Source organism: Lethenteron reissneri, chromosome 20 (assembly GCF_015708825.2).
Source record: "Lethenteron reissneri isolate LAM-NWPU_2019-01 chromosome 20, ASM1570882v1, whole genome shotgun sequence".
Classification (NCBI taxonomy): Eukaryota; Metazoa; Chordata; class Hyperoartia; order Petromyzontiformes; family Petromyzontidae; genus Lethenteron; species Lethenteron reissneri.
Genome location: NC_083798.1, coordinates 2946982 through 2973408, shown reverse-complemented (window position 1 = coordinate 2973408; position 26427 = coordinate 2946982). Strand labels below are relative to the sequence as shown.

The window sequence follows — 26427 nt, the reverse complement described above, 5'->3', positions numbered from 1 at the left end:
CACAGTCATTGTAGTCCAAGGTACGCTGAGGATCTGCCCTTAGGCAAGACGTGATTGCCTTCAGGCAAGTCATTCTATTCACGGAATAATTTAAACATATACCGTATTTTGCTGAAGAAAAATAATGCATTTTTAAAGTGCACATGTTTCTATTTATAGCTGTGCTCACTCCCATCCATCAGCCGATCGATCCTCCTTCCTTATCAATTTCTCAGACAATCGATCAATGTTGCCGTTGTAATATAATGTTTTGTTAGATAATCACGTAGGCTCCTCGACTCGCCTTCCCATGCGTTTTTGCCACAACGTCCATGCCAATACCATCCTTTATTAAGCGTTGTGGGTGAAGATTTAGGGCCACATTCACATCCCAAAACAGCCGAAACGTATTCGCCCTGACGATTTTACACATTAAAATTTGACTTAAAACTTTCGTGACTGCAGTAATTCATATTCTTTGGTTATTTCGGTAAAGTCACGTAGATAGGTTCAAAGAAAATAACAAAAACTACGACGTTTAGATCGCAACACAAGCGGTCGTCATCAGGAAGTCACAGAACATCTGGAACACCCTTACAGCATATGGCATATGAAGTCCAAAGGCATCCATGAGTTTCATTGGAGGCTAAAATACCCTCCAACAACGAAGCAAGTCCTCATTTTATGCCACGTTGTATTTATTGGCCAATCACCAATTAAACATTCTCCCTTCAAAGCCACCAAAGTTATACAACGCCAACGCTAAGCCGGCAAAGCTCTTTATAATGCAACAAAAGCTCGTTAATCTGCCACCTAATGCCCTAACATCACATCAATCTGGCCACCGCTGTTTGACAAACCAGATGCAAAATGTGATATTAAATACACACGGGCAGATTTGCTTCCTCCACCTAATGGCTGGACGACTGCAGGAGCAATGAACGACAGGGGTTTTAACCGCCTCGCCAAAGTCTACTTGAGCCAAATGATCCACCACCGCATTCTTCTGCAGCAGGGGTCGGGAACCTTTTTGACTGGGAGAGCCATAAAAGCCAAATATTTCTAAATATATTTCATCGAGAGCCATATAGTATTTTTAACGTATAATACATTAAATATGTCTTACTTTTAATGTGACTTCTGGTGCTGCATGGTTTTGCTGATGGCCTTGTAGTCTGGTTCATACGTGGTGAGGTTGAGCTTCATGCAGGCGTGACCCGTGAAATTTATCTTCAAAACTAATTTCTGTTTACTTTAAAATGACACAGTATTATTAAACAATATCACAAGTATTTTAAAATCAGTTCCAAACTGATTTTATTTTTTTATTATTATTTTTTTTCAACTCAAAATTATCTGGGAGCCATATGCCGTCACTGGAAGAGCCATATATGGCTCGCGAGCCATAGGTTCCCGACCGCTGTTCTACAGGTTATGATGATGTCCCATCCCACAAGGGGAACATTTTACCCGCAAATTACTCAATTGTGATCACGCACGGCAGCAACATCGCATCCGATTCAATTAGACCTGCCAGGAAAAACGAAAGGAATCAAAAATAATGAAGCCTCGTTAGTGTACTGTGTGCGGTAAAGGGCAGCTGGGAATCAATTGTGTTTTATCCCATGTGAATCGGGCCAGTTTAACACGTAGGCTTTCGCGACCAATATTATTCATAATCAACGTTTTTGGGTTTAGATCGCGTTATTTATAAATGTGTCGTAACCCTCCACCACCCGACACGGCCGATCAGAAAAATAGTGTCACGCTGACGAAGGACAAATAGTTCACTGCTTTAGCCCACCGGTGTGTTGAAGCGTGAAACCACATTTACAATTTGAGTACGACGTTTCGCTGGTAATTGCATCCAGCATCATCGGGCAATTCGCCAGAATGGTGAGGCTCTGCTGTGTCTCCCGCTCTTATATAGAGCAGCAGCAGGGTGACGTCATCAATAACTGAATCGAGCCATCATTACATCTGCACGTGCTGATCGGGTTCACGAGTATGAATTCATAACAGGTCTGTCAGAAAGACAGCGTCATTCAGACGCTGTCTCCCCGACAGCCCTGTTCTTCACCTGAGGACGGCTACTTGCGTTGTGGCCGAAACGTCGTGAGAATTATTTTATTATTTTTATTTTTATTATTTTCCTTCTACGTCACTTTACCGAAAGAACCAAGAAGATGAATCCCTGCAGTCAAGAAAGCTTTAAATCGAAAAAAATGAACAATTAATGTATATAAAACGTGGGCGGGGATTACGTGAAAAGTGGGCGTGGCTACAGACGGCTATGGGCGGGGCTTAGATGACGTGGGGGGGGAGTGGGGGGGGGAGCCGGGGGGGGGGCGCCGAGTTCATAAGGGGGGGGGGGTGGAGAGGGGGCAGTTTCTACCGCGACGTAAACATAGCGTCTGATTGGTGGATTATCGGCACGTGATGCAAATGGACCAATCGCAGCGCTCGGAGGCTGCCGTTATATAAAGTCAACAGTCGCCGACGCCTCAGGGTTGCGGCGGTGTTGGAGGTGGCCATGAAGACGCCCAAGACGCCGTGGCCGGCGATGGTGAGGTCCGCGTGGCGTCTCCGCTCTTGTCGCAGCGGGTCGGGGTTCTCACTCGAGCTGCTGTTGTTGTTGCTGCTGCTGCTGTTGTTGTTGTTGCTGCTGTTGTTGTTGTGGGTGCATGGGGAGCGCGCTGCGAGTTCGATTGCCCGCTGACGGCCACTTAAAGTCCTCCTAACCCGTGGGTGACACTTCATCAGAGGCGGTACCTTGTGCCGTGCTGTGTAAACATCCCCACGGGGGAGACAAAGGCGGCCGCGCGTGGTGGTGTCCACCTCTCGTGGCCACGGTGGGTGCTACTCTCGAACAGCACTTGCCCCAACAACAACGACGAGGCTACACGGGGGATCTTTGTCTTTGCGTCGTTGTTGTTGTTTTGCTGTTGTTGTTGTTCAGCGCGTCGTCTATTTAACGCTTCCCGTCGTGGTGGCCTCGCCGATGATTGCCAGCACGGGTGAAGCCGCTTCGTGATTACATCACCCGCCGCGCCTTGCCAAGTAACGCCGACGGTTACCAATGATTTGAAGCTTTCGTGACTGCAAGGATTCATACGCTTAGGGTCTTTCGGTAAAGTCACGTAGGTAAAATAATAAAAAAATAGAAATTATAATAGAAATAATATAATAAAATAATAAAAATAAAAAATATAACAAAATAATAATTATTTTATTTCTATCATTTCTATTAGTTTTTATGTTTTACCTACGTAGGTAAAAAATATATATAAAATAAAAATAATAGAAATAATAATAGAAATAAAGTAATAAAAAAAATATTGCTTTATTTATATTACTATATTTATTATTTCTATTTTTTTACCTAAGTGACTTTACCGAAAAAGCACGAGTATGGTTACCAAAGACTTTATTTATGGGGAACCACGTAGACTGTGTTTATTTAACAACACTTTGATGTCACGCCGGGTAGCGCTGATGGTTCACAGTTGTGGGTGAAGCTGGATCGTGGCTGACATTTGTAAGAATGACTCCACGATGGTCACCAGCAATAGTTGAAGCCGGCTTGTATATTTAAACCGGTTGTGCAATCGTGCCCATGATCGCCAGCAAGGCTAAAATAAATGCGGCTTGTGGTGTACACGCTTGGGGGATGGCACTGATGATTACTGATAGCGGCGAAGCTGGTTTGGCATGACTAATATGATTTAACTTCCCTGGTAACCACCAATATACAAACCTGTCAACCCCTTATCAGTGCCCTACCTTATTACAGACCAATTCGGACCGTATTGGTCACCCCAGTGCCCTCGCAAATCTCAAAGTTCATCCTACAAAGCCCCATCGCAAGGGAGAAACACAAACAAACAGACGACAACAACAAGACAAATGTCCCTAATGAAACGTCTGTACGCCGGATGGACCTGAAAACTCGATTTCCCTGTACAAGAATACGGGGTAAACGGCACGGGTTGGCAGCTATGAATATCGTGGACCCCTTCCCATGTGAAACGAGACGTAACTGATGACAACCAGTTTGGGCCATTCGTATTAATAGTCGACAGAGTGGACATGTGGTGCAGCAGTGATAAGATCCACTCGTGGTGGGTCGGTCATCGTAAAGCTGCTTTGCATATTGATCACTTGCCACGACTCTATGCTGCAAGATTGTTGTTGCCATCAATGATTCCTGATTTGGCACGTAACACTTTCGGCCTCGCCTAAATAGTACTCAATGTGTGCGTGTGCCTAGTTCGTAGGTCTGGGTTGTAAAATGGATCTCGGACCACTCCTATCTATGAAACTCCCTTCGCGTGTGCAGACAAAGGTACTCGATATATATTTCGATTTGGGGCCGTACATAAATGACGTCACGCGATTTTGGACGATTTTTGACCCCCCCCCCCCCCCATCGTCACACGGCGTCACAAAAAGTCAGACCCCCACTCATATGACGTCACAAAGCTCTGCCCCCCCCCCCCCCCCAAAATGCTTCAAATCGCTTTAAACGATTGTCATTGTGCGTATTTAATGTGCCGCTGCACTCTGATGTTGTAGGAGAAAACATTTATTAAAAAGTATATTTAATTAAGTAGAACGTGTTTTATATTTGTTTAAAGTTGCGCATTTTGATGTGACGTCACATTTCTCAAACCCCCCCCCCCTCGTCACACATCGTCACAAATGTCTGACCCTCCCCCCCCTAAGTGCGTGACGTCATTTATGAACGGCCCCTTTGAACATCGACTTAATGCTTTACATTATAAATATGTAGGCCATGCATTTACTCGGGTTATTGCAAACATTTCTCTCTGGCATTTTTTTTATAATAACAGTGGCTACGACGCTTTACTTGGGAGTACGTTTCAGGTTTCGTACTGAGTAGACCCCGTTAACATAGCAGAGAGCGAGAGAGAGAAAAAAAGCTCGAAGATGACTTCACATTTTGTTTACCCATTTCAGTCATGGCCTTGACTTGTGTTACAGTATCGTTGGTTGAATTACTGTACTGTATTCTCTGGATTAATAAAAGGTAAACGTTTGAGGCGCATCCCAATTTTCGGAGCGTCTTATAACCTTGAGACTACGATACATGTCGTGTAATTGGCATGTGTTTGCATGTATTCGTATTTTTTTTATGAATAGTGTTGTCTTATGAGAGGCAGTTGAGCGTTGGTTAGGACTCTCTCCACTGCAATCCCAGAACACGTGTTTTCGATTCCCAAGCGTGCACACGAGTTTAAACTCATATCTGATCCTCTCCATGACTGTTCCCCAACATTGACTTGGCCATAGATCAGTGGCTGGTACAGTATGTCTATTATTATGATTGCTAAGGAGATAAAGATGGCTGGATGTTCTGCTGACCACCACCTAAAAACCATCATTGTGCTGTAGCAGCATTTAATATTCAGAGCACTTGCCAATCCAGTTTCAAATGCGGATTGGGGCATCCCAGAGTTTGACTCTGTATCCTAGAGTTGGGATATCCCATTACGGTACTTAAGTATTAGATTTCCGATTCATATTTCAATAACCCAAGGCGCAGTTGAGCTCTAACTGGGATACGACACATAACCTTATTATTGTGATTGAAACGCTATAACCTAGTCGGCCAGATTTCAACGCGTGAAATTTTGCTTGCGAATAAAGGAAAATTAGATCTCTAAGCACACTTTCCTTATGAATATGAAGTTGCAAAACTCAATGAAATGTCACAATTCGGCAATTTAAGTTATGAACCACTTTAGACATTAACTTTTTGTCTCGTTTTTACTGGCTAGTTTGTATTGCTTCTCGTTTGTCTAGCCACTTTAATTCCCTTTGCCATCACGTAGAATTAATGTACAATTCGAGTACATCTTTAATAGCCACTTATGACATGTACAATCCAGTGCACATGAGCGTAAGAATTGATTTTAGTTCATTAATTATCACGTCTAGTCTCTCCAACTATTGTATTTTATAACCTTTGTAGTTGTAGAAACTAAAACAGAAGATCTTTGTTATAAGTTGTTGACTTCAGGACTTTGTGAGAGCGAAAAAACCCTATTTAAGTAAAATGGCATCTACGATTCACATTACATTGCTCAAGCTGGAGAAATATTCAACATCCTTGTTCTGCCAATTCTGCATTGCAATGAAACGACAGAAGAGAATTTCAGCTAAAACAATCGGCTGCCTGCATATGCATCACCATGCGCTTACTTGTTGGGTACATTCAGTAGTAAATTTATGCCCCTATCTGTATAATTGCAGGGCATACATGCCGTTCATAGGTTCCGATGTATTTGAACAACCTGCCACTAAAAAGGAAGCTGTAAACGACTCACGTGTCTTTGTTAGAAACCGGTAAGTTGCTTTTGAAACTGTTACGTTTGTTCTTGTAAACTAGGGACATCTTGTGACGTGGTGTTATTTCGCACAAGTGTACCCCCTGTGATCAGCCGTGACAAATAATACAACTTTAATCCATAATACAGGTTTTTTTGAGTTAGATCGTGTAAATATATACATGTGTAATTAAACCCGCCACCACCCGACAGCCAATTGGTAAGGTTTGTCACGTAAACAGAATTGTAAATTTTGTGGTGGATTCACTCTTCAACATCCCTGTGGGCTAAAGTAGTGAACTATTTGTCTTTTGTCAACGTGACACATTTTTTTTTTACTGATTGGCTGTGTTGGGTGGTGGAGGGTTGCGACACATTTATAAATAACGCGATCTAACCCAAAAACCTTTATTATGAATAATATTGTTCGCGAAAGCCTACGTGTTAGAATGTGCCAATTCATGACTAGTAGAGCACTAACCGGTGTGTTGGAGAGCAAAGCCACAACATTTACAATCTGAGTACGACGTTTCGCAAGCAATTACAACTAGCCTCATCAGGCGACAGCCAGATTTGTGGAGAAATCCTCCTGTTTCGTTCCTTCAGACGATTATGGATGATATTGGTCACGAAGGCCTAGTGTTAAACAATACAGCTTTGCTTTGCCAAAAGGAAACTGAGAATTATACTCTTAGTTCTTTCGGTAAAGTCACGTAGGTAAAAAATGAAATTATAATTAATTAAAATAAATTATTTTATTATAAATAAATTATTTTATTAATTTTAATTTCATGTTTTACCTACGTGACTTTACCGAAAGAACTAAGAGTATGAATCCTTGCAGTCACGAAAGCTTCAAATCTGAAACTGAGAATTGTCACAGAGCATTGAGTTTGTCGTCGTTTCGCAGTGATAACTGCACAAATGCATTCCACGTCGCCTCTGCTTGTTATGCAATCCATGCTATACTGTACCTCTGTTTATTACATCGAGTTCGTTACATAATTCACTTGAAAATTATTTATTTCGGGTGCAACTGCAGCCGTTGTCAGAGCCTTTGAAACATTTTTTACATGTATTCGGGCCCATTCAAACTACAGTCTTGTTACATAATTTTTATTAATATGTTTTACATAATAAAACATTTGTGTAAAGACCATGTATGATGACGCATTGAGACACTGTGGCAGTGTCTGACAATTAATCATATGCTCATTCATTATCATGTTGGTTGGGGTCGACTCAGCCTGTCATCATGTAATGTTGCCATGATTTGACTGGTTGCTGCTGCTTAGGGATTGTGGAGTGTTAACCATTCATTGATTCAGGATTAAGCATGGAGACACCATTGTGAATTTTAAGTCACTTTAACCGAAATGAGAACACATTGAGATCCAACGAGATTCTCTAAAGCAGCAAATTCGTACATGCATGAGACAAGGACGCTTGTGGCCAGTCGACAGCGATACAACGTGTACAGTAGACTTGTCGATCCATCTGTATGGAATTTTGAAATATCTCATCCCACCTAAGTTGGAGTTTACTTGCAGTGTTGGAGATTTTGTCCTAGTTGACAGTCATTGTGGCAGAGATGAATTGGCATTTTTGTCGCCAGTTCCAACTTGTCATTGGCATGGATTTATTATACAGTTCTCCATTGGAAACAAAAAAAGTTTTGCTGGCTGGCTTCCGAGCTGGCAGGCGCACGTGGTAGTGAGGTCACCGTACACACGTGCGTGATGACGTCACCACGCACACCTACCTGGTAATAACCCCATTTATGTAGCGCTTTTCATCAAGGATCTCAAAGCGCTGTACAGGACAGTAGCAGCAAACACTCGGTATAAAACGTATATAATACATTTTAAGGATCATTTACTAAATGAACAAAAACATGTAAAAAGTGCAAGTGTAAAAATTGGTTTTTAAATGTCCACAGACTCGGAGATCCCTCTGATATCGCGTGGAAGAGCATTCCATAGCCTGGTGGCTACACGGGGAAAAGCTCGGTCACCCATAGACCGAAACATCGACCTGAGAATACAGAAGATCTGCATCCCCAGATATTAGGGACCTTGAGGAGACATGGGTGCAGCATGGCAATGGTGTAGGCTGAGGCAAGATGGGTCACTGCTTTGTAAATTAGCAATATGATTTTAAACTGTATTCTATGTGAAACTGGAAGCCAATGTAGGGAGGTAAAAACGGGTGTAAACATGCTCTAAATTGATCAGCACCTTCTTAGCCACGCCAGAGACTAAGCCATTACCATAGTCTATGCGAGATGAGATGAAGGCATGGAGCAGCTTTTCTGCATCTGAGGCAGAGAGAAGGGATCAGATATGGGAGATATTCCAAAGAGGAAAAAATTAAGTCTGTGATCTTTTTATAATGAGCCTTGAAGGACACTGTGGGATCACAGATGCCCCCTGGATTTGTGGCTTCCTGTGCCAAACTGATTACATGGCCGTCTTTCAAAATGTTGAAGGGTGCAGATTTATGAGGTTGGTGCGGTGACCCAATGAGTATCACCATTCAATTAGAGAAAGTTTTGTTGCAACCAACTTTTGATGGAAGCCAGCGCCAAAGTAAGCATGGAGGCAGACAAAGGGATGTCGGACTCGGTATGCAAGTAAAAAAAATGTCAAGAGCAAATGACCGAGTGGGACCATATGAATACAAGAGAGAAGAGGGCCAAGAACTGAACCCTGAGAAACCCCAAATGAAACATGGCTGGGAGCAGATTTAAAATCTCCCATGGATACAAACTGTTCCCAATTAAACTCAATAAGATCTGTACCAACGGAGAGCAGTTCCTGAAACCCCCATGATGCTTTCCAAGCGATCAGTCAAGATGACATGATCGATGGTGTCAAAGGCTGAACTCAGATCCAGCAAAGCAAGAATACTGGGTGAGCCAGAGTCAGGAGCGATCAAAAGGTCGTTCACCACTTTAACCAGAGCTGTCTCAGTGGGTGTATCCAGCCCTGAACCCTGACTGAAATTGATACAGAAAATCAGAGGACAAATGGGGGTTCAACTGCAAGGCAACCCAGGGATTCAAGGACCCGCATCACACAACCTTCAGCTAATTTGTGTGCGTGCTGACGTCACCCCTTCCCCCTCTCTCATATCTGCAGGACATGCCGCCTGTGAGTGTTGAAAATACACAATAGGAGCCAGTTGGTTTTGGAGCTTTAGAAGAGTTGCAAAAGCCATCCCAATCCACACTGCAAATAGAACCCCAAAAATCAATTACTTTCGTGTCACTTTTGGACCCACTGGAAGCGGCACAAATTCAGAAACCAGCCAGAACTCTACCCTCGAGCGGGATGCGCTAGTTACGGATGACGGCTACATGAGTGCCGTGCATGCTGGTCCCTGTGTTGTTCTTGTTGCTGCTGCTGTGCAAAGTAATTGTGAGAAATTTCGTGCAGGAAAATACAAAACGGACAGAGTAAATTAAATATTAATAGCGCCTGCAGCCATGCACCTGGCTGTTTCCCAGTTGGGTTGTCCTCCCTCGCTGTGTGCTAGAGTAATGATGGCTTAAGTGCCTGGAAGGCTTGTGTACTTGGTACTGAGTAAATGTGAATCAAAGCATTTGTGTATAAGCCAAATCCAGGCGGTGTATCGCATGTGGGGACATTGTTCAAGCAGAGCTGCTATGTTTGCTTTTAAAACTGTTTGCCCTCTTGTGTTTTTGTATTTAATCAGGTGGTGTTGTGGCAGAGCGTTCAACCTACAATCAGATGGTCGTTAGTTCAAACCCTGGTCAAGGATTGCCTTAACCCACCTTCCTTCAAGGTCAATCAAATACGAGTGGTCATCCTTTTGGGAGTCTCTTCCCCCTCCGTTACATTTGGGAAAAAAAAGTGACTTGTCTCAGACCGTGTTCGTGAACATAAGGCAGATTTGAAACATGGTAGGACCAATACTTCTGCCGTGGCTGATCATTATTTTAATGTGGCTGGCTCACACGAAATTGATTTCTCTAAGACGATGCTACTTTGCAAGCCTACTGGCTATCAACAAAGATTAGTTCATGAAGCTATCCATATATACAGACACAGACAATTTCAACCGAGATAAAGGTTATAGACTCGGTATCAACCACTTTGAGTCATGAGTTGACTTGTGTTTTCTTGTCAATCAACCTCCACCGTCAGCAGTGTGATGTGTGGAGCGTGGTGCATGGATGATTGTGCTGCTCTATTTGCATTCTGCTGCATTGGCATTGTTGCTGCATTGGCACTCGTGCACCGCCCATGCTCCTGGTGCTGTTGATACACTTGGGCTCCGCCCGTCCCCAAACCTTTACAAACAGTTGGCCTTGAGAGGCTGACTCGTTTGCCTGATGACGACAGCTTGTGTTGCGATCGAAACATCTGAGCCCATTGACCTTTCAATTTCACCCATAGCTGTATATTTACTGTCCTCAGCATGCCCGGACTTGTTTTGTTTGTAATATAAATATGTAGAATGATTTAGACATTCACATTGAGTATCTGTACTCAGCCTGGGACTCATTGTTCCTGTACTCGCTGAATAAAACAGATGTAATTAGAGGAATTAATTATTCACCCACTCTAGATTTCATTAATTGAAAAAATTTGTAGTCATGTTTAAATCCACAAATTGATTGTTTCCCCCCTTGTGTTTCATATACAATTTGTAGTGGTATGAATCTATTAAATCAGTAGTGATATAAAAACAATTGTATACGACCAGCATATCAGTTGAACGTAGCCTCCTACATGCACAACAACATTCTCGTGTAATGAGCGTAGCAGTCTATTTTCATTGTTGAATTGTTACATCTCTACTTCACGCTATTTAACACAAAGGCTTTCGCGGCCAATATCCATAATCGAGGTTTTTGGGTTGGATCGCGTAAATATATAAATGTGTCGTTAAAACCCGCCACCACCCGACAGCCACTGGTAAGGGTTGTCACGTAAACAGAACGTGCCATCATCATTAGACCTCCTTTGCCAGTACCAAAATATAAGAATAGGGTTTTTCCCCTTTTTTTCTGGCAACAAAACTGAAACTTTTTTTACATACCAATTTGTCACTGGTACAGCACACCGGTGTGTTGGACTCGTGACGAATTGGCACGTTCTGTTTACGTAACAACCCTTACTAGTGGCTGTGTTGGGTGGTGGCGGGTTTTACGACACATTTATATATTTACGCGATCTAACCCAAAAACCTCTTATGGATTCGCGTTATTTAATGTTCGATTCACAGCTGTGCTATGTTACTATTTAATGGGAATGCAGTCGATTTAGACGTGTTTTAGTCCACGGATTTATACCAGTACATTTTTACGGAAAGCAGGGCGACCTACTAAATACTTTATAGGACCTCCAGGGACTATGGGTCACTTGGCACACACAAACAAGCTTCGAATAAACACTAACCACTCTCTAACTTTCCATCGGTTTCCATCTGTACGGGGATCGAGTGTTGCCCTCTTAGGTGGGTTTCCCCGGGGGCTCTGGTTTCCTCCCACGCATATAATGACCCTCTTGAAAAAAAGCCCCAAGGACTCTGTCATATACTTTATATATATTATTGGTGGTAAGTGTGATATCCATCATAAATATATTGCAGATCTTGGTAAGCAAAAAAAAAAGCTGTCTTTTCTCTCCAGAGCAGCCACCAAAGCTGGTGTAATTCCAATACTTATCAGTGTTTCTCAGAAATGCATACCCAGTCTCTCGACCTTTCCCCGACTCTGATCACTCATGGGAATGTGCGATTGAGTCCTCTTTTTTTTCCCCATTAAACTCCGCCCTGTGTTCTGTTGCTGCCCCATATAAGTAGCTGCGCAAGCAGTCTGACAGCATTTCAGCTTGGGCAGTGTAACGATTAACTTACATTTCCTCTGCGTTTGGAGTCGGGGTGCCTTCAATCCTTTAAACGTGAGTCGAGTATTCGTAGTAACCACATAATATGGCACACGACATGTTTAATGTGAATGTAAAAAGTTTATATACGCTTTAACTTTTGTCGCAGTTTACAGTAGTGTTATTTGGTTCTAGCGGAGTGGTGCTGTGGTTATGGCACGTGACTTGCAATGGGACATATTTAAGTTGAACCTGTTGGGGTTCCACTCGGATCAATACATCAGTGCAACGTTTTTGGAAGTCAACAGTTGTTGGCCAGGTCGCTTCTGAAAGTTAAGTTAATACCTAAGTGGGCTTTACCTGGTAAAATAAAAAAATTATATTTTAGTTTTATTTGTGTTTTTGTATTGTTTGTTGGTATAACGTTCTGACTCACCCTTACTGGACATCTGTGAAAAAGAGTTTATAGCTCATCGGATTCCTCCAGGATAAATAATTATTCCGATTCTGTATGATTAATGTCCTGCGAACAAGAGACGGGCAATGCCCCACCCTAATTTTATACGGACACCACCTTAACTTTGATTTTGTAAAAAAAAAAATGTGTTGTATTTTATACTCTTTGGTTCTTTCGGTAAAGTAAATCACGACGTTTCGATCGCAACACAAGCGGTCGTCCTCAGGCGTAAAAAAATTCATCCAGCAGTGGAACTGCTGAACCAGCGAGAGAGCTGTTACAACAAGAGGTTATATACGTGGCGATGGGCAAGCAAGCGGGGTCTGAGCTGGAAACGAATTCCATCCACGGACGTAAGCATGTCAGTTGTGTTAATGGGGGAGATTATGGAGAGAGAGGATTAGGGAGGGAGATTAGCATGAATGAGCTTCCGTCGCCGCATAAGAGTATCATGCCCGCATATGCGCACAACAGCAGTGTTAATGAGAGATTAGCACCATGAGAGTGTTGTACTTTATTGAACATATATAATAATATTATTCGAAGCCTGAACTCATTTAAACATGCCCATTGTAATTTTACCTGAGCATCTTTATGCCCATACCTTCGGATAATTAATCAACAATTTACGTGTGCCAAATGCAGTGTTGCAAGCATATTCCAGTATGATGCACAAATACAATGATGTCTCTACGCTTACCATAAGTTCCTCGTGTGTAATGAAAGCTGTCATTTCTCGGTTGGAGAACTGTGTCCCAGGCCTGAGTCGTGCTCCCCCACCAATAGGTGACATTCGTATGTTCCATCGTACAGTATTGATAGTGGCTATTGATTCTCTTGTTCCTGTTGTGGGGTTCATCATGGCTGTCGTATTGTTTTGGTTTTAATAAAGATCCCGTCTTAATTCGCAAGGTGCAACAATTGTATTACATTGTCGTAACCCAGCTGGGTTGTTGGAAGAGTGGTTGTCCTATCTGTGTAATGGCCCTGCCATAGGAGCGTAGAATTCCACTCTTGGTTTATGGCTGCCAATCATTGTTTGACCACATCATCGCCAACATACACAATTTTAATTAAACTAGCCACAGCTGAATAATGGAAATTCATTGAATTATGAATGCCACTTCCAATAGCTTCACCTGCAGAATAAACATTGTTTCTCAGCTACCTGTCATCCGTTTTAATTCAACCGTAACTCGTTGAGAATGTTGATGCTACTGCATCTGTGCATCTCTGCTATTTTGATGTCCGAGGACACGATGGTCCTTTATGGGACTGATAAGACTGCCAAAAAAACATGGCACGCTGAAATATCTTCCTTCTTTGTTCACATTTACCGTATAGTCTTGTGCTTTATAATTAAATATATATCTTGTTTAAAGAGCGCCTTACAATTGCCAATCAAAAAATTGTTTCGTTGTGTATTTAATTTCTATATTTAAACACAGCTAAGCAACTACAATGGCCCAGCTAAAGTGTGTGCCCTGCAACCTGACATACACCACAGGCATGATATGCTAGGCAGCTTTACACATCGAAACTATGAGGGGAAATGAATGTGTATTGTAAATTAATATGTTCTGTATTGCGCTAAAGCCGGATGGTAATGTGGTAAGAGTGCTTGACTCACAGGAGTGCTTTGCACGTGTGAGAAAACCCAAAGTACTCTGAGAAAACAGTGGATAACACTCTCAGAGGCTTGCACATACGGGTTCACGTATGCACGTTGAACTTCTTTCGCACCGTACGTAGCCAACCGTGCTCATTGCTGGAGTGGGGGATGGTCAACAAACTAAACGCAAAAAGCAGTTCTGTGTGGTGCTGTCGAATACTTTCCTGTACCTCCGATTATCACGGTGCATGCATGCTAGACACCTCACAATATTGTACAGTAGGACGTTTTACAAATCAATGTGACACATTGATCCAACAATCTTTGCTCAGAGCACACGAGCTTACAGCAACAACGTCATTGACCATGGGAGCCTGGGGGTGTGGTGCTGCTAACGGTTGTGTGTTTGTTTTGTGCAGATGCCGGCTTTTGCGGATCAGAAGGTCCACATGAAGGATCCAGCACGCGTGCAACAGATCGTGGATTGCCTCATCAGTGGTGGCCCCAAAAAGCTACAGGTAATGTACCATTGCACGTCTCAATCAATGCTCTGACAAGTGTTGACAAATGTGGCCATACAAGAGTTGTCCTCATTTTTACTTGACATGTTTCTGTGACTATATCAATCCAAACATCAACACTTTTGTTCCTCATATCCATGTGAAGATGCATGGATAATCGTGGATGAATTTGCCAACACTTCCCGGTTAATTATGTTGTCGGCATTTTCGTTCGCACAACTTGATCAGTTTAAAACCTTCCGCAACTACTGCCGAGGAACCTCCTAGCCGTGGATATAAACCCATCCATCCCCATCGTCGTCATCATAGTGGCTGCTCATCCCTATGGAATAACTGGACAACCTGAATCGCTTTTGACCACGAGCCAACCCGATCGGATACGGTGAACAAGGAAGGCCCCCTATGGGGACCTCATTTGCCAGTAAAAATATGATAATTGGTTCTTTACCCTTCTATCTGGCAACAAAACTGACACCTTTTTGCAAGGAGTCATGTTTGCATAGACCGCAATACCTGCAGTCATAATACAAACAAAAGAACATAACTCTGATAATGTGCACTGTCCTTGAAGTTGATTGGTCCACACCCGAGACAGCTTTCCTTCGAGCCTAGTCTCATATGGGTTGGACCAGATGACGCCAAAAGGCGCCTTTTGGCGTCATCTGGTCCAACCCATATGAGACTAGGCTCGAAGGAAAGCTGTCTCGGGTGTGGACCAATCAACTTCAAGGACAGTGCACATTATCAGAGTTATGTTCTTTTGTTTGTATTATGACTGCAGGTATTGCGGTCTATGCAAACATGACTCCTTGCAAAAAGGTGTCAGTTTTGTTGCCAGATAGAAGGGTAAAGAACCAATTATCAAGGAAGGCCCCCATCTGTCTTGACAGGGAGCTGTTCGTTCCTTTGTCACATGTGACGCGATTAGTTGCTTGGTTTTTTACACTACGCTTGTGTCAATCTTGATTTGAAGCTTTCGTGACTGCAGGAATCTATACTCTTTGCTTCTTTCGGTAAAGTCACGTAGGTAGAAAATTAATAAATCGCGACGTTTTTATCGCAACACAAGCAACCGTCAGCAGTTCTGCTGCTGTGTTTGTTTCACCTGATGACGGTTGCTTGTGTTGCGATAAAAACGTCGCGATTTATTAATTTTCAATCTACGTGACTTTACCAAAAGAACCAAAGACGACGCTTGTGCCACAAGTCTATCAGAGAAATGGCTTCTGAAAGTCAAGATTATTCTTCCATAAACCAGCTATGGTCCAGGTTCTATTGCTCAGCACATATTTTAACTCTGCGGCAATGGCTTGCTGCATAATCAACCATTAAGATCTTTTGTACGTCTTTTTGAAGTCTATGAATGTATATAAATAGCTTGAGGATGTTCTTTGGCTTTTAAAAGACAATTTTGTACTTGAAGTTCCTCTTCATCATGTGCCCCCTGATTTTGTTAGTTTCGCTCATCTCCAGGTGAAAAAGAGGAAATATAGCAATCGTTATAAAAACATATTGACAGTGGTGTTCCTAATGTACCGTCGTACTTATAGCTTGTGCAAGTTCGCAGCCATTTAAAGCATCGGTTGTGTTATTTAAGACAAAACAACCGCTCTGTTTCTTCATTATACAACCACGTTATGTAAAGAAGAGACGGCAACATGTAGGGGCGTGTGGTATTGTTTTGCAAGCCACGAGCTCGGGTGAATATTGACGCACTGTCTAGCTGCATTCCAGAGAGCAAGGCTAAAGAGGTCGATACTTATTCATATCTGCAAATAATGAGAAAACCCCACACAGAATAAAAATTGCAAACCATCGCAACAGAGGTCCGCACACTGACTTTAATCGTAGCTTTTTAAAATGTGTGGCCCGGAGAAGGTTTTTCTGTAACTTGACGTGCCAAATGTTGGGCTGAAAGCATATGTGCAATGTACATGTTTCTGTATCCTTATACATCGTTCTGAAGTAGCTCGATGGCCGAGTGGGATCATGAGTAAGCTTTTGAGCCAACTTGTCTGAGCACCAGCTATTAATGAGACATTCTGAGATCCTGGGTGCATTTGAGCAACTCATTTTGCGCCTTCCGTATCATCTAAATAATTTGATTTATAACAATTACGAAAATATTATGCAAGTAAAAGCCTGTTCGTATGCAAATGGTGGGCACTCATCTCCGTTGGTAGCCATAAATCAGCGGTGGAAATTCCACGTTCCAAAGGCAGTAGCCAGCATCTCATTTGAACCACCATCTGCTTATCTTCACACAAAATGGGTTTTCCAGGAGGTAAGTTGGGGATCGGTCAGCACTGTACACAGAGTTGAATTCTCAGCCCTTCCGATTGTGGGTTGAACACCGTTTAACCTCACGTGGCTGATGACAAAACATTGCATATTTTCACGATAGTCCCCACACACATTTAAACCCCTGTTTTTTTATGATTCACAGGTGATAACAGACTTTGACATGACACTGACAAGGTTTTCCAACAATGGAAAGAGGTGCTCGACTTGCCACAGTAAGTGGGTGCACTGTCAACAAGCACAGCTCCCATCATCGCTGCTCAGCTGCTGTTGTTGAACATTGAGCACCTACGATTGGCACGGTTGGCTGTGGTGCAGCGCAAAAGAAATGTAAACATACACATTGCTGTCAACCCCTTATCAGTGCTGCCTACCTCATTGCAGACCAGTTCACATCTCGGTTGTCACCCCGTGCCCCTTATAAACCTCAACGTTCATCCTACAAAGTCCCATCACAAGGGAGAAACACAAACAAATAGGCAAAGATAACATGTTTTTGCCCGGATGAAAACGGCTGTACGCCGTATGGACCTGAAAACTCAATTTCCATGTGCAAGAATACGACGGGTAAACCGTTCGGGTTGACGGGTATGCATACAAGTCGTTTTAACCCAATACAGGCAGGCGGTCTCCGCCTTTACGATGTCACAATGCCTTCCTGGAAACTCCGTCGTCGTATATTGGACCGTATTTTCCCATAGACGGTCGAAGCAGTAGAAACACTCCTTTTTATGAGCCATATTTTTCAGGGTTCAACCGGTAAAAAATCCACAAAAACACTCGAATAACAAAAGCTCCGCGCCAAGTCACGTCGGAAACCAGACTGACTGTTCAAATGTGTTCCGAGTCGTGTCGGAAGAAGCGTCGTAAATCGGGTTTCTGCCGCAATAAATCGATCCATGGTGGCGTTGTATAAAAGTCGTGAATGTGTGTGTAGTTAATCGCCTGTACTTGTCCGGTTGGACATTTATATTTTATTCCTTTGTCCCTTTTTTTGCAGATGCAATTGAGACTTGCAATCTAATGACAGACGAAATAAAGAAACAGGTACGTCCACTTTTTATCCTGATGATTTTGTACGTTTCACTATTTCACGTGCTTCCCTCCATCTTAAGTTTATTCGCTAATGCAACTCTTTTAACCTCCCCATCCTGTATAGTTCTGTAACCAGTAACCCTCTTCATGATATAACCAGTCAAACCGCTCAAGTCGACCTTTCACCTTCCGCACTGTTGCTGCTGTTGTGTGGAATTTCTGCCCGCTTTTTGTCCGCATTGCTGGCATTTTCTTCCTGTTCAACAGCTTCCTCGAGATACATCGCTTCTACTCTGCGTATGCATGCCTGCCATCACAGTTCAAATCAAGACAAACTCACCGCATTTGTGGTTATACCATTCATTGTCTTATAACAGGAAAATATACAACGCAGAAGCGTGCTCACCACATCTATGCCTCTATATAAGGAACGAAACGGGTGGACTTCACAAATCTGGCTGTCGTCTGATGAAGCTAGTTGTAATTACTGGTGAAACATCGTACTCAGATTGTAAATGTCGTGGCTTGGCTCTCCAACACATCGGTGTGCTGTACTAGTAACGTATTGGCATTACGTGACAACCCTTACTAGTTGTCTGTATCAAGTGGTGGCGGGTTTTAACGACGCATTTATATATTTACGCGATCTAACCCAAAAAACCTCTTATGGATGATAGTGTTGTTGATTCAATTTTTTAATGAAGACTTGCCATCTATTTGACATAATTTCATCTTCATCACTGACGTGACTATTTATTGAAACTCGCTATGCATGTTAGTGGAACATAGGTAATTACATAACTAAGCACAAATCCATTGTTTCGTTTATAAATGAATTGTTTTCAGTCCTGCCTATTGGTTTTCAAAGTCAAGATTATCCAACAGCATTTGTTTTAGGAAGCAAATTCAGGTTTGGTTTTGACTTTCTGGGTCCCATCAGCAGAGTTGGGCTCATTAAACAAACACTGCTTGCGTTGTCGTGTTATTGGCAATAGCCCTCTTTTTCAATCATGGGACCATGTTCCACACACAAATCAACATGGTATGCTTGCTTAAACGTAGTCTGCTGCATATAATCGGTCTGCAAAGCCAGTAGGCCATTACACTCGAAACATTTAGTTGATATGTGAAGAAACATTTTTTTTGTTTATTATTTCACCCGCTGTTTTCATTACTTACATCCCACTGCTGTATATCACTTGAAGATATTTCATTTATAATAAATCTAAAATGGTTGTTTTGTGATTAGCACAAATGCAGAGCACTGAATTATTGTGGTTATGATTGTTTTTTTTAATTATCATGCATGCTTTAATCGGGGAAGCCAAACTGAGCCTCAGGACTCGTTTTCATGAGAGTCCTGCCAAGTTTTTTATGTTGCTGTTGTGCAATAACCAAAGAGACTGATTGGCAGATACTTTGTCAGCATTGGGATCTTTGGCCAATAAAAATGATATTGTATTTTTTTTCAATGTGAGCAAATCTGGAGAACCCGGAGGAAAGTCATCCAGAACAGGGGGAGATAACATACAAACTTCACACATGCCCCCAAGTCTGATTAATTGCTTATTGTTTGAATGCCATCTTTGTTTACGTTTATGAATTGTGACTGCCGAACATCGTATTTGCATTATAAACATTTAATGTTTCCCCCAGATGGCTGCACTGAAGTCAAAGTTCTACCCCATTGAGATCAACCCCAATCTCTCTGCTGAAGAAAAGATTCCTTTCATGGTTAATTGGTATGTATTGTACAAAATAAAAGTCTCCGCGATTGGCTGTATTAATCGTATTTATGCATCTTATATAATTGTGTTGTGTCTCCTTTTTGTTCAGTGTAATTGATGGGTTAACTTCTGTGTCTAACCGGTAATTCTGTAAGGAACTGTCGGAGCCCACGAAAAGCTGTAAATTGGGCATTACTCTTTCGTATTCGCAGTGAAGAGGCAGGCGCACAACCAATACCATTGACGCCGGTCGTGCCTCTGAACCTTCCCATAACCTCCTCGATTTGTTTTGATCCCTGAAATATTGAATGGAAAAGTGCACGAGTCGAGTCCCTCGACGATACCCCTGATCAAACTCATGTCGGAAGGTGCTCCACTCCGTTATTGTGCTGCATCATTGGTAAACATTGGCAATCATTCCACAGGACAGCCGGTCTTGAATTCTCACAAAGTGGTAATCATTGTGTCAACCTCAGAGTGGTGTTGTATTTTTTGTTGACTACTATTCCCTCGAAAAATTGCCTGTGATCAACATGGAGCGATCCCAGCGCAATCCAATCAATTGCACAAAAATTAGCGTTTGTGTTTTTCTGCGCAGGTGGTCAAAGTCCCACGACCTTATGGTGGACATGCAAATCCGAAAAGAGCAGCTGGCCAAGGTGGTGCAAGAGTCTGATATCCAGCTCCGGTAAGCATCGACGCACTTACCCCAACCCTCCCAGCTTCACAGGCCACAGCAGTGATGTGTAGCATGATCAGAATGTAATGTAACTGGAGTGGCTCCTCCAACGGGCATTGGATCTTTGACAGCCATGTTGTCCTCCACCAGTTATTCATTGTTTTGGAGGTAAGGTGGGTGGACATCTGTGAAAAAAGCTTCATAGCTCATTGGAATCCTCCAGTCTAAAGTAATGTTCTGATTTTGAGAGCAAACGAATTAGGCGGGACCGCATTACTTTTTATTTGCTCTCTGCCACCACCCGTGGGAAGCTCGGTGTAGTGAGGGAAAACTGAAGACTGGAAAAGCCGATCCCCATGTACCGTTACACCCTTTCACTCTAAAAATAGAGAGTGCCTGCAAGCATTACACGTGGCCGTTAACATGCCCGCCCACATTTAGCGCTGCAGCAACGTACGTGCATTGCGAGCGAAAGCACTCCTTCACTCGCAACATTTGCGTTTTCATTCTGCCTGCATGCCAAGGTTCAGAGTAGAGCTAGAGAATAGTAACGTGTTCATTACTGTAGATCAGCAGAAACGTCAAAGTGTGCATGTTGTCTGTTCGGCAATTATTTCCTATGCTTGTTCGCATGTTTTTAAATGTCAGATATAATGATATGTGGAAAGGAAACTAACATTGTACCGTGCACAGAGGGTTGGACTTTCAGTATGATTTGGCTTGCAAATCAGTGAGGATACAACAACAGTTCACAGAGACTTTGTACACATACTGTTTGAGTGTATTCTTTTGATAGGATAATCCAATGTATTGTGCCATTCTATCGTAATAAAAAAAAATGTCATGCCCGCTAGAACATATGGTCCTGTTACAATGGCATCAGTTGTGCCAAACTGAAATCATGCTGTCACTGTGTGTCCGTGACATCGCTTGTTGGTGAATCATGTTATAGAGAACTTCATATGTATCAGAAAATAAGGCACCAAGTTCCCGTGTAGTATTAAAATCACTCCATTTATATAGCTAGAAATTATTTTACCTTATTCACTGTGTCCTAAATACATCGATTGTAAAAGGACATGCATTTATTTTATACCCATTTTTCAAAGGAGATGTAGATTCCATTGATGTTGTTAACGCTTTCCTCTCTTTATTTGATTATTTTCAGCTCTTTGTCAATTCGGCACAGGGTGAAGGCCTCCGCAAGTCATTTCAGACATGGGGGTTATTTGATCTTACTTTACCGCACTGGTCAGTGTGAGATGGTGAATGGGGAGCGACCACGAGCATTTCACTGACGTACTCTATAACTCAGCCGTGTTGAGAGTTCAGTCCCTATAACCATCGCTGCATTTTTATTTATTATCTTTATAATCAGCAAGGCTTTCTCAAATACCCAACACAAATGAAAGTTACGAAGGTCGCATTGATTCCATTTAAAAAGCTTGTTTGCGTACCCAGCATCGGAGTGCCCCGCTTTCTCCATGCCCTGCGCGCATACTACTCAGTCCATCCCAGCTAGAACGGTGTCTGCTTCCCACCCCTGCGCAGGGATGGTCACACGCGGTTTTTCGAAGCGCTGCACCAGCTGGACGTGGCGGTGTTCATCTTCTCGGCCGGCGTGGGGGACATTTTGGAACACGTGCTGAACAATGCGGGCGCCATGCGCCCCAACGTGCAAATCGTCTCCAACTACATGGACTTCAACGAGGAGGTGCGATGACCGAGCGATCGCTGCGAGCTTGTGTTGAGTCGATGCGGCTAAAATGATGCATCCTCCAGAAGGCCGTGTCACCGATGGGATGTGGGAAACATGCTTGTACTATTCACGTGGCGAGACGGAGATGCAAAGAAAGCATAGTCTGCCTATTTTATTAATGCGAATGACGGGTCGGTTACAGCGCTGCGTGGCTTTTATGGAACGAGCTCTGTAGAAAACTCTGCAAATTGATTGAAGTACCATCCAGAATCCGTTACTTAATTCGCTCGTCGTTAATCGCATGGGAGCCTTCAACACGTCACGCCCCGGGTGGGATCCCGCTCAATCCCTGCGACTCGGTGTGCGAATCGTCCACGGTGCGTCGTCGTGTTTCCGCGTCTCGCAGGGCGTCCTGCAAGGCTTCAAGGGGGAGCTGATTCACACCTACAACAAGAACGAGAGCGCGCGCTCCAACGCCGGCTACTTTGAGAGACAGCGCGACTGCACCAACGTCATCCTGATGGGCGACTCAATGGGTGACGTGCGCATGGCAGACGGGGTCCCGCACGTCGACAACAAACTCACCATCGGCTTCCTCAACGACAAGGTGGGGGGGAGGGGGGGTTAGATCGTGGAAATCTAAATGTGTCGTTTACCCTCCTCGTTCTTGTTGTAGGTGTGGATCGGCTCTTACTTGAAGCCCACAATTCTGGCAAATCGCCTGATCAAGCTGGTTGTAATCGCCAGCAAAACGTCGTACTCCCATTGTAAATGTTGTGGGTTTACTCTCCAATACAGCTGTGTGCTGAAGTAACTAATTGGCAAGTTTTATTTACGTGACAAACCTTACTAATTTGCTGTGTCGGGTCGTGGTGTGTTAACGACACATTTATATTTAAGCGGTCTAACCCAAATCCTTTATTATGGACGAGGTTGCTGTTTTGTGCATGCAGAGGCTGTGTTGACCGATGTCCTCCTCTCAAATAAAGGTCGGGCTGCAGTCTTCTGTCATACACAGCCATTTTTTGTAACAGGGGTTAAGCCACCCATAGGGCAATCACTGTTGACCTCATGAAGTGGTTCTTATTTTATTGACCCAGGGGGATGTGGCACTGGGTGAAACCACGATCGAATTTATTGAAAACTTTTACTTTTGAACTGAGTGCTCTAACCGCTGCACCACACAGCCACCGTGCCGCCTGGCTGTATGGAGAATCGTCTTTGTCGTCGTCACCGTCATCATCATCAACCATGATGTAGAGACTGCTGGATGAAGGCCTCTGCAAGCTGTCACCGTCCCTAATTGCCTTGTGGGAGACATGGAGTAACAGTTGGGTATGACCTGCCTCAGCAGACTATAGTTAACACCAAATAAATAGAATCCCGATCCATTGCACGAATCGAACCTGGCAGAATCCCTGTCCAAGTCGCATTCCCACGAAAGAATCGGGCGACTCGTGCGGCAATCGTTCCTGCAGGAAATCCCCCCACCGCCAGCCCTCGCGGCGTTGCCTGCGGGGTGCCGCTTGTGAATGGTCGGCGCTGTGCGTGTGGCGGGTGCAGGTGGAGGAGAGCCTGGAGAAGTACATGGACTTGTATGACATCGTTCTCGTCCGTGACGAGACTCTGGACCTGGTGAACAGCATCCTGGAGGAACTGCAGAAACGCACTCAAGCGGACTGGGCGGGGGAGAAGAGCGACACGCCCAGTATCGTCTAGTACTCAGTAATAATATTAATATTGTTATTGCTTGCACGTTTTTTTATTTTAATATTATATTGAAATACTTCATTTAACCTTTTCAGACTTTATGGGTGTCACGTTTATTGATGCAATCTGATGCACTTGACGGTACAGAGGAGAAAACTGCAACAACTGAAACGCACAATGCTTTCTTTAATATTTTTAGATGCACTTTTAAATGTATGAATACATTGGTGCAATGTTTATTTCTGCGTGATATTTTTAAAAGAAAAGTTAATGAAGACTAACACCTACGCAAAGCTAAATGGAGGTCTGGTTGGCCTCGTGGGTGGGTTTGGCAGGGGCGGCCTCTGCATCGTGTCGGAGTAACGGATTCACGTTGCGTTTCGCAATGGTCACTTGTGCAGCTGATTGTTTTGTTTATCGGAATGCAGCACTCTTGCGTATTTAGTGATGCGCCTTTGCTGAAATTGCATCGGAGCCAGTCGTTGCGGGAGTGTTGTGTGGTGTTCATTTTGGCCAGTACAGCACAGTATTGATGAAGACATTTGCGTTATAACCACTGCCATTGTTTTCCACTCATTGCATAGTCAAACAACCTGCACTTGCTGAGACTGTGAAATCCAAGGTGGAGGCAGTTGGGAGGCGTTTATTTCTAAAATAAGCACTCGGGTGTGGTGATGGTAAATATTGGTCAAGTTCATCTGCCAGCGATGGGCTCTGTGTGAAGTTCAGATGGGATACATTTCTGCAGTGACTTTTACCAGTCGAATAAAAACCACCGTGTTTTTTATTGTGACACAAATTAATATCTGTCCCGCACTTCGGACCTGTTTGCTTACAGATGCTATTTCTAAAGGACCGTCGGCTGTGTAAAATCTATTAATTTACCTGAACAGTCCAAGCTAAAACGATGTATGGAAACCACACGGTCGTGTATTTTGTTTGCACTTTCAGTATAACTTGTTATGAATGCATCGAACGCTAGAACATGTATTTAAATTACGTAAGAAAATACGTTTTTATAATTACAATATTGCGGAAATCGCAATAAACAAATGTGGCGGTGTGGTGGTGCAGTGGTTCGCGCACTTAGCTATGTGTTGTGCACCTGGCAACCCAAGTTTGATTCGCGGCCATAATTACCTTCAGTGGAGCTTGGTGATCTCGACCATCCCACTCCGCCCTCTGGCTTGCACTGGTCAGCACGTGGAGTGTGGGCACACAAACTCCACGACTGGACCCGGGTCTCGTTCACTTGGACTTTAAACAGATTTCGATTCAACTGTCTATAGCAGCCACTGTTACGTTATTCGTTAATTCACAGCACGATATTTTGCAATAAAGCAGACAAAACACCAGGGGGCAGTTTTTTTCGATAATTTCCTGCAGTGTATTTGATGGAAAAGCACTTTTCAGTATTGTTTGTGTCGTCACCAATTCCGAAGCTTCCTGGTACTGTTCAAGGATTATTACGAATGTTGTCCAGAGGGCCAACTCTTCCCTTCTCGCCACATGCAGCTGTCGGTCATCTTGTACGTGTTATTAAAAAAAAACAGGCTGAAATGCGTTATTCATAAAGTACGTGGACAGCTGACATAATCACGTCATTTTGATATCGGCATTGATTGTTTTTAAAACATGCACAATCTAAACATGTTTTTTCATCCAGACATGACTTTTACAAATAAAAAAAATATTTCAAAGCATTGGTGACGTGAATGTTTGTTCTTCGTGCCTTCCTGAACAACCACCCATGACTTCGCCCAGATGCTTGTACACAGCAAGATGCATCTCCTGCCGGCATCTTCCTCATCCCCCAGTGGGTGAGTGATGGATCTGCTTGGAAGGTGCGCGCTCGGCTCTTGGAGACAATGTTCACGTTGTGGGGTCGTCCGAGGTGGCGACGGATCGGGGATGCCTTCATCCGGCAGTGGTGGTGGTGGTGGTGATGATGGTGACTGTATTATAATATCTAGGATTGTATTAGAATACTTAGTTAATATTTGATAGCAGTCCGGAAGGTGGCAGTGCATGGTGTGGTTTTCATGCTTCCATGGATCCCATGATGATGGCATGCGGCCAGGGCGCCTCTGTCGTGAGTGCCCCCATGTCACAGTCAAAACCCTCGTCCTCTATCGCGTCCACTCAGTCCATCGTTATTTATACAGCCCTTTGTCAATCCACATTACGTAAGTAATGTGGGTTGTTTGACCGTACTTCGTGCTGTTCAGTGAATGTTAGATGGGGTGGGGGCGGTTAGATATCACTCTTTGAGGGTTAATAATTCATGTATCACGAGCTTTTTTGCCCGTCCAAGGACGGGTGGATATTACAGTAAATGTGAATTATTCAATAGAAAAATTGTTCAGCTCATTATTATTGAGTGACGTCACCCGCTAATGATTATTGGGGAGGGGTGTGGCATGTGGAGTGACGTCACCCCCTCATGGTTATTGTGGAGTGGTGCGGCATGTGGAGTGACGTCACCCACTCATGAATATTGAT

The 26427-nt window shown here is 43.4% G+C and overlaps 1 protein-coding gene across 8 annotated transcripts; it reads left to right on the top strand.

The window, feature by feature from the left end:
- The first annotated feature begins 2380 nt into the window (after positions 1-2380).
- On the top strand, positions 2381-25628 carry LOC133344592 (cytosolic 5'-nucleotidase 3-like). Of its 8 annotated transcripts, none has more exons than XM_061554591.1 (10): positions 2445-2545; positions 10047-10136; positions 14673-14771; positions 17221-17290; positions 18076-18122; positions 19767-19852; positions 20436-20525; positions 22068-22230; positions 22622-22822; positions 23779-25628. In XM_061554591.1, exons 1-10 carry the CDS (start codon positions 2513-2515, stop codon positions 23932-23934), a joined length of 1035 nt encoding a protein of 344 aa, XP_061410575.1. In that variant the 5' UTR covers positions 2445-2512; the 3' UTR covers positions 23935-25628. The 8 variants fall into 8 exon arrangements, with proteins under 8 accessions (XP_061410578.1, XP_061410575.1, XP_061410576.1 ...); XM_061554592.1 differs by lacking the exon at positions 10047-10136 and adding an exon at positions 4250-4324 and having other exon boundaries at positions 2489-2545; XM_061554596.1 differs by having other exon boundaries at positions 2499-2550.
- Positions 25629-26427: the final 799 nt, after the last annotated feature.